This window comes from Poromitra crassiceps (genome assembly GCF_964638095.1).
Source record: "Poromitra crassiceps genome assembly, chromosome: 18".
Lineage (NCBI taxonomy): Eukaryota > Metazoa > Chordata > Actinopteri > Beryciformes > Melamphaidae > Poromitra > Poromitra crassiceps.
The window spans coordinates 23,657,435-23,669,786 of NC_139636.1; the positions used below are offsets into that span (position 1 = coordinate 23,657,435).

The 12,352-nt window shown below is 41.1% G+C and overlaps 1 protein-coding gene across 1 annotated transcript; it reads left to right on the top strand.

The window, feature by feature from the left end:
* The first annotated feature begins 1,029 nt into the window (after window positions 1–1,029).
* On the top strand, window positions 1,030–12,229 carry gtf2h1 (general transcription factor IIH, polypeptide 1). The gene is made up of 15 exons (XM_083654529.1): window positions 1,030–1,257; window positions 1,654–1,822; window positions 2,649–2,841; window positions 3,530–3,686; window positions 3,918–4,011; window positions 4,970–5,119; window positions 5,234–5,313; window positions 5,430–5,560; window positions 6,371–6,458; window positions 6,550–6,638; window positions 6,803–6,920; window positions 7,035–7,125; window positions 7,615–7,730; window positions 9,131–9,223; window positions 11,473–12,229. The coding sequence occupies exons 2-15, from the start codon at window positions 1,669–1,671 to the stop codon at window positions 11,557–11,559; spliced, it is 1,641 nt and encodes a 546-aa protein (XP_083510655.1). The 5' UTR covers window positions 1,030–1,257; window positions 1,654–1,668; the 3' UTR covers window positions 11,560–12,229.
* Window positions 12,230–12,352: the final 123 nt, after the last annotated feature.

Consider the following 12,352-nt stretch of genomic DNA (forward strand, 5'->3'; position numbering starts at 1 on the left):
GACCCTAACCCAAAACCTAACCTCTCCCACCCCCCACGCCTAAACCTAACCTCCCCCAGACCCTAACCCAAAACCTAACCTCTCCCAGGGAACATAGGGCCCTATTTGGGAAAAGCGGGGAACATAGGACCCGGGGAACATAGGGATGACCCCATCATCAGTGACGATCATGATGGTCATTCCCAAAGTAAAGTTATGCCCTCTAGAGGCCATCTCACAGAGCATGTGTCTCATTGTTGGCCTGTCGGGTGATTTAGAACGGGCGATTTGCAAAATAAAGGCTGTTATACCAAGAGCGATGCGAATATACAACACGAAATTGCGATGTGAATTTTTACCCACCTGATAAGCACAGCAACAGATGTGTAGTAGGCTACACGTCGGAAGCGAATTTCTGAAAAATAACGCAATACTCAGGGAAACTTTGCCGTTGGTACAATATGCACGGTTGCATTGACTGATAGAGGTTCGAAAAATATTGACGTGTTAATCACACGAAAAAACTGCAGGAAGGATACGGGACTGCTCCGTGAGAGAGGTGAGCGAGACCAGAAGAGGATGATGGACAGAATGTAGGGAAACAATGGATGGATTTAAATCCAGGAGGGAACATAAAGGATGCCAACTGCCATAAAACACCACAGAAGAAGAAGGATGACATCACTGATGACATAATCACTGATGACGTTATCCATTCCTGACTTGACTTGACTGAATGAATGCATGACTCACCCCAAAAGCCTTCTCTCTTAAAAAGACAGAAAGGGAACAAATGAAAACAACAACAACACAGGTAGAGACAGGAAACACTAGTAGCTGGGCTTATACTCTCTCAGAAAACCAACAGGGTACAAAGTATGCAATATAACAGAAACAAGATAAAGGAAACAAAGCAGTTGTCTGCTTTTGTCAGTTTTTCACATGGTTCTTCACCGGAATCTTTTCGAGAGCGCTCCGACTGGAACCGGGCTCGTTGTCCCACCCGGCGCGTTTTCGGTGTAACACAGCTTGGCAGTCATGTCAGTGATGGAGTCGTCTGCAGCTCAGTGTTTGAGTAGTCGCAGTTTTGTTTTAAAATAACGCATTGGGTTATTTTTTATACATATATTCAAGCAGTTGCATCTAGTGTGTTTAGGGAAAACGAGGTATTAGTTGTACTGGCGATTGGTTTAGATGTAAAGGAAGTTTATTTCCGACTTCTCCCTCAAGTAATTTCTCGGACTATTAACGTTAGCTAAAAGGCTAATAGCTAAGTTGGTAAGTATGACAAACCGACAGCCAAAACTCTGTTTTGATAACATTAGCTGGCAAAAGATATGGCAGTATAAGAAGCAGCTAACATTTATCTAGAATGTTGTGCAGTCAGATTAAATCTTTCGTGCTTCCGTCTCATACAGATTATTTCATTGTCTTGTTACTACGTGTCGTTTTAAGATAACGTTACTTTTTTTTCACGATGATAAAGCTATTTTACGTTACTGACGCTCAAGTAAAGACTAGGTGGGCGTGTTATGACTATATCTTTTAAGGTGCAATACACGTTTCGGACCAATATCTTATTCATTATATCTGAGATTGTGTTAACATGTCTGTGTGGTATGTCAAGAGATTAACACTAACGTTATTTCCTGTTCTCCATTGCTTTCCTGTTAGTTACCTGTTTTGACCATGGCATCACTGTCAGAGGAGGTGCTTTTGGTGCTGAAAAAGGTTCGCCAGAGGAAACAGGATGGCACACTTTACCTGATGGCTGAACGTATAGCCTGGGGCCCAGAGGGCAAGGACCGCTTCAGCGTCAGTCACTTGTATGCAGATATTCGCTGTGAGTGATTGAGTCTGTGAAATTACAAATATGATGCTGCTTAGATTGTAGTGTGTTGCATGATGATGGTCTCTAGCTTGCCCTTCTGACCTTACCCTCAGTAGACTACATGTAGTAAGAGCCCTCTTTTCACCCAGCCAGAATTCTTTAGGGAATCTGTGTCGGGCATTAAACTCGCCTTAGTCACAGGTAGGATCGCATGGGGCAACCTTATTATATATCGGAAGCCTAGTTGCGCCAAAAAGTGAGCGGTTATTATTTTAAAAGACAAAGTTTGACGAGAATCGCCGAGTTGCCTGGAAACAGAGTCCAGATGCATGCGCACTGGCATCATTTGGTGATTTCGCTGTGGAAAATAAATGTAGGTTCTGGGCTAGTGCATGTTAAAAGTTTCCACCGATTGTACCCTTTTGGGCAATTTTAAAGGTTGTTGGCAATTTGAGCAATGTGTCACATCTGCCATATTTCTGACTGTCTTCGCTGTCGCGCGTTCAGGGGCTGTCTAAAATGCATTGCAAAATGTCTGTAGAAGACAAAATGATGCCAGTGTGCATACATGTGGACTCTGTTTCCAGGCAACTCGGCGATTCTCATCAAACTTTGTCTTTTAAAAAGAATAACCGCTCACTTTTTGGCGCAACTAGGCTTCTGATATAATTAGGTTGCCCCATGCGACCCTACCTGTGACTTCAAAGTGCAGAAAATTTATAAGGTGAGTTTAATGCCTGACACAGATCCCTAAATAATTTTGGCTGTATGAAAAGAGGGCTCTTACTACGCGTAGTCAGAGCCTGAGGGTAACGTCTCCTAACGTTATGGTGTGCAGGTCAGAAGATCAGTCCAGATGGTAAAGCCAAGATTCAGCTCCAGCTCATCCTTCACACCGGTGAAAGCACCACATTCCACTTTTCCAATGAGAGCAGTGCACTCAAAGATCGCGATGCTGCCAAGGAACTGCTGCAGCAGCTCCTGCCCAAGTTCAAGAAGAAGGCCAACAAGGAATTAGAGGAGAAAAAGGGGTGAGGCTTAATTATTTCCCAAGATTCCCTCTAAAGGCATGGATGCAAATTTCAGGACGTTTACTTCTGGAAAATGTCCTGGTTTTGTTAGATTCGTAAGTCTCAGATTACAGTTTTCCCTACACAGGCATATATGAAGGCCCATCACAATTAGATTAACCAAATAATAAAAGTGCTTATTGTGTTGCATTGACACACACTCCTTTCCACAACTCAAATCTCATCTGCATCCTTTGCACCCAGCCTGTTGTGACACTGTTAAATCTGCATCCTTTGCACCCTGCATCCTTTGCACCCAGCCTGGTGTGACACAGTTTTGTGTTCTCTCCTCACAACAGATAAAAAGTAAAGTGCGCACATCCACTTGCTGAACAGGTGCAGGACGAAAGACAGTAACCAATAAAAGAAGTAGAGTCCACACACTGCTTGTAGACTTCTCCCAGTAGATTTATTTAAGATGTTTTGGTCACAAACGACTTCTTCAGAATGAAGCAGGAAGTGACAGAGCACTCAAATAAGTAATGTAGGTCAATAGGTAGTAACTGCAATCCTTTTCTACCACATATCCAATTATGGAAAACATCTTAAATAAATCTACTGGGAGAAGTCTACAAGCAGTGTGCAGACTCTACTTCTTTTATTCTCTCCGCACAACATCACAAGTTACAGCTTTATTTTTCTCCTGCAGAATGTTGCAAGATCCAGAACTTTTCCAGTTGTATAAAGACCTGGTGGTAAGCCAGGTGATCAGTGCTGAAGAATTCTGGGCCAACCGGTTAAGCATAAACAACACAGACCACTCACCCAACAACAAACAGGAAGTTGGCATATCTGCAGCCTTTCTGGTGAGTAGATTGATTTTAGAATGATTAAAATGATAGGGCGACAGAATTAAACTTCGATTTTTGAAAAGTACCTTGTCTCAAACTTTATAATTGAGGTGTTCACTCACTTGGGACTCAACTAGGATATTATTGACAGCAATGTAATACTACTTTTCTCACATTTACATGTAAATCAGATCCACCCTTCTGAGTGATTCTGTTTTACCCAGCAGTTACATTTGTGCATTACAGGCAGACATTAGACCTCAGACAGATGGCTGCAACGGCTTGAGATACAATCTGACTGCTGACATTATTGAGTCTATCTTCAGAACGTACCCAGCAGGTAAATGATTACATCTCCACTTTATTCTGCTTATTTCAGATTATTACAGGGTTTCTGCAGATCCTTAAAAAGTCTAAAATCCAACAAATTGAGTTTTTGGCCTTACATTTTTTTTAAATAAAAAAAAATGTGTTTTGGGGGGAAAATTGCGTTGATCACACTAACAAAACGACAGCGCGAAACAACCACCAATAATAACCACCAATAATAATAATAACAATAATAAACCACTTATGCAAACTGTGCAGCCCGGTCAGAATCGGAGTTCACACCCAGCTAGTGTGTTGCGATGTGTTGTGTGGGCTAACATTAACTTTCATAAACGGGTAAGTGCAAGTTCAACGAGATCTGGCTCGAGAACAGCAAATTTAGTGATTGGTCGAAGCCAGTTGAAAATAACAAATTTGAATTGAAGCCCGCTGCACCTTGTGCAAGACAATGCTGACATTAGGAATGTTGGGTGTAAACTTTAAAGGCAAATCTAATGGGAAGTCTGAAACATGCAGCCGCTGTAAAAAGCCAGCAGCAAATGCCTGCCATCACCCAGTATTGTTTCACACTGGGCGCATCAAAGTCAGATTTTCCTTCATATCCTTTATACTTTTTTTGCCAGTATGGACGTGAAATAGGTCTTAAATTGTATTCATAATGGTCTTAAAAAGTCTTACAGTTTATTTGGTTGAAACCTGCAGAAACCCTGTATGAAGTTACTACATGCATGCTAACAGCAGTGATAGACCAGGAATAGGCACCCATGTGCCATCGAGTGCAAATACTCTACATTCAACCACAGGGGATGAGCTAACTTTGTGAAATCACCTGATAGATTTGAAAACCTGCATACTCGGCACTCCACATTGTTGCTTACACTTGTGATAAGTGCAATTGCTCCTCCTTTTCAGATGCATACATGATTGTGCTAAATATAACTTTTTGTCAACTTATATTGTACTTGCAGTAAAACAGAAGTATGGTGAGAACGTGCCTCATAACCTGACCGAGAAGGAGTTCTGGACCCGCTTTTTCCAATCCCATTATTTTCACAGAGACCGCATCAACACCGGAACACAAGATATCTTCTCAGAATGTGCCAAGCAGGACGAAAAGGGTAGGATTATTAAAGCTTATTCGGGTGTGAATGATAGGTCGCAAGGCTATTTTCCACTGCATCACAAGTCTGGCCGTGTTGTCGGTTGTAAAGATTCATATCGATCTCATGCAGGTTTGAAGTCTATGGTGGTTCAAGGAGTAAAGAATCCTTTGGTCGACCTCCTTTCATTGGAGGATAAAACATTAGATGAGGTGAGATTTCATGAGCCAGAAGCAGCCACATCAGACTAGATGATAATTTGGTTGTTTCACATAATTTTTCCACTTCTTGTTGGTGACTTAAATACTTGGCATCGTCTGTCACACAGGGCTACGGAATTTCCATGACACCATCAACTTCCTATTCTAACAGGACGGTGAAGGAGAACAGCAATTCGGCCATTATCAAGCGTTTCAACCATCACAGTGCCATGGTGCTGGCCGCAGGCTCACGGAGGGGGTAAACAAATTACATAAAATAAATAAGAAAATCAGGTACAATGCTCTCAACTCACGACTTTGCAGTAGGCTAACTGGGTGCTGCTGGATCCCCAAAATAAACTATAATTCAAATAAGGAAAAGGACAGCACTCCCAAGTAGATTAATTTATTGCCACACAAGGGACGGAAGGACTGCTGCCCGAAACGTCCATTGTGTGGCAATAAATTAGAGCCTGACCGATATATCGGTCCACCGATATTATCGGCCGATATGTTATGTATATATGCTGATATTGCTGATCTTTTTTTATTTTGTACTCTTTAAGTTCTAGACAGCATGTTGTGTATATTTGATCTTTTTCCTTAACTCAAGTTATAATTTATAGTTCTTCTATTTGTGGTTTTGTATTTCTAACTATTTATAATTATTAAATTCGCAGTGAAGTTTACGGTTTCATTGCATTGATGTCATTTTGGACAATAAAGTTTATTGATAAGCTGTAAAATGTCCTGCCGACATTACATATCTCAAGTCATGTCAAGTCATATCTTTGTCAAGTGTTTGATATTTGAGGGATCATTGCAAAAAAAAGTGTAATATATTGTGTAGGTATATATAATATAAGAATATCGGCCGATATATCGATATTGGAATTTTTTTACTCCCTAATATCGTTATCGGCTTCAAAAATCCAGTATCGGTCGGGCTCTACAATAAATTCATCCAGTTGGAGTGCTGTCCTTTTTCTTATTTGATTTATAAAATAAATAAGAACATGATCAACAACTCAGTGTGTTCATTTGTATGAACTGCACCATGTTTTGAAAGGGACACACCAACTGACCAAGCCAGTGAGACGAGCAGCACAGATGGAAACTCGAGGGATTCAGACTTCTTCCAGCCTCCTGTTAAGAAGGTATAGTGGCTCTTCTGTACGTCTAGAGTTTTTTGTGTGTGTCTCTTTGTAAAATACTGCAGTCACCTTTTCTGCTGCTAAATATTCTCAGTTGAAATTACAAGAAGCCATAGAATATGAGGACCTGCAGAAGGAACACCGGCCGAAAACAGTTGCTTTGAACCTCAAAAAATCTGACAGGTATGTGTGTATTTTTACATAAACAAAATTTTGCTTAGTGCAGCACGATTGTTTTATCAACTCAATCTCTGCACAGTTTCATCATTCATTTCATTCATTCATATTAAAGTGAAGTGTTCTAATGTAATGTCTGTCAATCCGTCTCTCTTTTTGTTGTCTCTAAGGTATGCTCATGGTCCCGTGCCACTTCAGTCCCAGCATTATAGCACCAGCCAGGACATCATCAACTCTGTCACCTGTATCCGACATGAGATGGCCAACTACAAACCCATGCTTACTCAGGTTAGATCCTCCACCTTATATTTCTGACCCCAAAGCAGGATTATTCCCCCCCACCCCACCATATACATTTTGGGCACATTTGAAATATGTTCAATTTGCGTCAATATTCCCTAGGTGTTGTCCAGCAGCACAGCTAGTTCTGCCATTGCAGCGCTTTCTCATGGGGGTATCCTCATGCAGTCAGGAGCGCAGCAAGCCATAAATCGTAAGTGTGTTTGTACAATTGTTTATTAGCATCTTTAATAGTAATGGCTGTGATGCTTGGTGACCAGAGGGTGGCAGTAGCGCTATTCAAATGCCCCTGAGAAACACACTGAACCTCAAGTTAAACCTCACAATACTGCTCCCTGTGCATCCAATGATCCATGTCTCACTATAAATGTATAGGGACTGTGTGCATTTGTGTGGAAATAGACTCCAGTCCAAACATTTTTGGACCATTCCCTAACAATATCTACAAATCTACAAACAATATCTAATCTGAATATTGATATGACCGCTACACTGCAAATTCCTTGTATATAATATTTGCATTTTGTGGCAATAAACGTGATTCTAATTCTGACAAGTAGTAATTGCTGTTTAATCCTGAATGCAATATTGAAATTGTCAACCTATTGGAGCCTTTACCCAGATCATTATTTTCTTAATGATTTGCTTTTTGTTTTCATTCTGTTCTGGGGTTTTTTGCCAGAGATGGTGCCCAGTGAGGTTCAAGGAGAGTTGAAGCATATCTATACAGCTGTTGGAGAGTTGTTGAGACATTTCTGGTCCTGTTTTCCTGTAAACACACCGTTCCTCGAGGAGAAGGTGACTACTCTCATCCTAATAATTGCAAAGAAGTTCAATGTCTTGTTACTAAATATTCCATTCCTGTGACACAGTCTTGTTTGGGGCGCGGGGGGGGGGGGGGGGGGGGGGGCACACAAAGTGCCCAATAGCACATACAATACTATTATGATCCCACCTTCCCTCTATCAAATTTAGTGTTGAAAATTTTGAAAGAGCCATTGTGAATACATTTCTACTACGTAGTTTTAGGAACTTGAATGGTTCTTAGTGTTACACTGATTAAAGACTACGGTACGCTTACACCGTTTCCACCAAATAAGACTCTGTCCTCATGCTCAGCTCTCTGACGTCTTCTGCAAAGTTGCATCTGCAATGTCTTTCACTCCATCCCACCACTGACATGTATGCTGCCTTTAGCAGGGACTCAGTTTGAACCTATGACCTTATGCATCACAAGCCTGCAGTACTATCATCACACCAATAGGATGAATCAGTGTGACGTCACGTCACTGCCACCCAGAAATGCGTAACCCCGCTGCAGTTAACTAGTATGAGTTGTGCCAAACAAACATTAATATCTCAATCACATCGCTTATATTTTGACATTCTGAGTGAGAGCAGAATTAGCTCAAGAGTTTGATGTATAATTCGGTTGCACTGTGACTGGATCGTCTCATTGTGCCAGGATGTATTAGGTGATGGTCTGGACTCATTTTTCCTCAAATTGACATTGAATCTTAAAAAGAAAACATCTGGAAGTGGTCACAATGTAAGCGGATGGAGAAGAAGAATGCCAAGTGTGGACATGTCAGAGTGGTGTGATTTTATGAAAGAATGCAGAGATGCTCACGTCATTTTTTGCAATGCATGTTGTGTTAAAGTTGTGTGAACTGTCGCAGTTCAAATTGTAAACACGGTCAGCCGGCTAGAGTCAGACACTCAAACTCAGGCTCCATAGGTTTCCATTGCCGTTGCCACCCAGTGACGCAGTTTGTTTACCAAAATGCTGCTCGGCCGATCCCTCATATAGGGATATCTCACTTATTAAGGCAAATAGTGGGTCTTGGCTATCATTTTGTTCCTGTTTAGCAGGGAGAGATGCCGGGGAAGGTGAAGTTTTACACTCCAAACTGAAACTCTGCAATTAATCAAGCGAAAGTAATATTTTTTCATGAAGAGTTGGGTTGAGAGTAGTAAGTACCATCCCATTCCCACTCAAGCTGCTCTCTTGTTAATACATTATCTAAATAGTTGATGTTCAAGGATCAGTTTGGTGAGTGATTGATTCAATCAATCAATGATTGAAATTAGCTGCCCATAAGCACTACCTTTTGTCAGCATGTCTTTCAGAGCTTTTGAACTCAACTTTTAATCTAATCAACTCCAATTATTCTCTTCGGTCTGTATGTTTCATTTAGGTGGTGAAAATGAGGTCAAACCTGGAGAGATTTCAGATCACCATGCTTCATCCTTTTCAAGAAAAGATTCAACGGCAGTATTTAAGCACTAATGTAAGTCCAAAGTGTGCTTTATGTAATTCTTTTTTTTTAATATATATTTTATTTTGTTTTATATTAATACAACCATAAAACTTAAACAACAATAACGTGACGACCACGACAGCAATAACAAAGACAAGAAAAAACAAAACGAGACGAACAACAACAAAAAAGTTACCAGACATAATACTGATTGAATTTGCGGTATGTTTCAGAAGGTTACAATCTCAGGTATACATAACAAAGGTAGGATGGTTACATGAGTTGTGACATTACAAGGTGGTTATTTATCTTTTCAGATAATCAACAAATGGACCCCATATTTTCAAGAATTTATTTGGCCCTTTGGATTTATAATAACGTATTCTCTCCATCTGTATAATTATGAGCATTTCGTTAAGCCATTTCTGAAAACGGGGGTGCAGGCGACTTCCAGTTTGTCAAAATCATTTTTTTGGCAGCCACCATGCCCAGCATCAGTGCTGCTTGTTCTTCTACTGGGTAGCTTAAAGCAGCTTCTGAACAACCAAAAAGTGCTAGCTCTGGGTCAGGAATGTCTTTTTCATAGACCCAGGAAAACCACTGAAATATTTTGTGCCAGAACTCATTTAAATGCGGGCAGAACCAAAAAAGATGTGATAAGGAGCCCTCTGCACATACTGGAGACACTGATGGATAAAGTCTGTGTAATTTAGTATTTGAGTAATGAAGTCTATGGATGACCTTGAATTGAATAAGTTTGTACCTGACATTAATCGAGCAAGTTTGAATTCTAGACAAAGCTTCGGCCCAAATGTCACCAGACGCCTCAAGCCCCAGTTCAGCGGACCAAGCTTCTTTCAAATGGTTGGAGGGCACAAGAGTAGTAAATAGATATACAAAGCGTGATATCAGATGTTTGGAGTCTGGAGGAAGCTGCAAGAGCTCATAGAATGGATAACTCCCTGGCAAGGTTTCAAAATTAGGGATTATTTCTTTAATATAATGTCGAATTTGGAAGTAACGAAAAAGGTGGGAATTTGGAATATTAAATTTTGTTTTCAACTGATCAAAAGAGGCGAACTGACCATCTATATATAAGTCACCAAGAGTCGCAAGTCCCCTGTCCCTCCAGACAGCAAACGCCCCATCTGTCTGAGATGACAAAAACATGTGGTTGTGGCATATGGGAATGTGTACAGAAACATTTGGCAATTTGTTGACACTTCTAATCTGGTTCAAAATCTTGAGAGAGTTTCTTAAAATAAAATTATTGCCAATCAATTTACCTGGGGATTCAGTCATGGAGAAAAGCAAAGTAGAAAGGGAGGAACTTTTCACCAATGTAGCTTCAATGTTCAGCCACAAGGGGGCATTACTAGCCAGTGTGTCACCTGGAAGTCCCAATTTCCAATATGTCAATGCCCTGGCATTTGCTACCCAGTGTCTAAATACCGGAAGGCCTAATGCTTTTGCTATGCGATGAGCTTTATATCCCCAGATAAATGGAAGGACAATGGAATCCAATTTCTTAAAAAAATATGAACACAGAAAAATGGGCAAATTCTGAAACAAATACAGAAATCTAGGAAGGGATACCATCTTGATTGCATTGATACGCCCCACCATAGACAAGGGCAGGATCCGCCACTTCTCTATATTCAATTTGAGCTTCGTGACCAAGTCGACATAGTTAAGTTTATATAAAAGTTTTGGATTTCGGGGTATTCTAAGTCCTAAATATGTAAAGTGGTCATATACAATTTTGAATGGTAGGACAAGGAGGAAATCAGAGTCTAAACTGTCTGTTAAAGGCATGAATTCACTTTTACCCCAATTGATAGTGTATCCAGAGAGTTTGCCAAATGCTTCAATAAAATCTAACAAAGGAGGAACAGAAATTTCTGGATTCACAAGGTATAATAATGTGTCATCTGCGTAAAGGCTAACGCGGCTTTCCAGGTTTCCTATCTTGATACCTCTGATATCGGGGGGGCTCCTGATACCTATTGCAAGGGGTTCTAGGGCTAGATCGAAGAGTAAAGGAGAGAGCGGATCCCCCTGTCTCACCCCCCCCCTGTAAAGCGAAAGGCCCAGATTTGTCACTGTTGGTAAGAATACAGGATGATGGCCAAAGATATAGCATTTTTACCCATGCAATAAAGGAATCCCCAAACCCAAATCTTTGGAGCGCCTCAAACATGTATGTAATTCTTTCTAAAATGACACAATGACAATGGTGTGCTATAGACTTGACATGAAATCTGTTGAACATCCCACAGCTCACAGGCCACTTGGAGGAGATGCTGCAGATGGCTTACACCAAGTTCCACGCCTGGCAAAACCGTCGGGTGATGAGGAAGACCTGAGGGTCGATGGTTTGTCGAAGAGGGGATACGGAAGAGATTAAAACATGGACATACGGCCAGCGTCGGCCCACCAGACTGCTGTGAAAAAGAACACAGAGCACAGCCTGACGGTTCACATGGGCTTATGATGATGAGGATATAGACGGGTGATGTTGCATCCCCAAATCTTCCACAGCCACAGAGACTAACTGCATCTCAGTCACGATTCACGAATAACTGTTAATTATTTTTCTTTTTCTTTATTTGCATTTTCTCTGTGTTTGAGAGAATGCCATGGTTCCTAACGATGGTTGAATGGGACATTTAAAAATGATGTAATATGACCAAACTTCAGATGGAACTCAGAAAGGCACTCGGGGGGGGAAAAGAGGCTAAGGCGTGAGATGCAAGTGAAAGCCTGCCAGTGTGTGAGGTTGTCCCATCAGTGCACAGAGCAAGACTTGTGATACAGCTTGCACATGCAATGAGCCCTTCTTGAGCACCGAGTCGATTCAGGGAGCATCTTTCCAGTAAATCTGGGCGAGAAGAGGGGAGTGAATATAGCAATACTGTAAAGACATTTCACACTCGTGTGCATTAGTGTGTGACCCAGTCACACTTGACATGGCACTGGTTTGTAATGTCTGCACCTTCTGTCTGCACTGAAGACAAAAATGTTACTCTGTCTGAATTAAAGTGACACGTGACACTTGATCATGCTGCCTTCTGTTAATGGCATCATTTCAAGTTCTCAGTCAGAGGCTCACCTTGTTTGATGGGCTGTATTGGTGTAATGAATGAGCTCATTCATCTC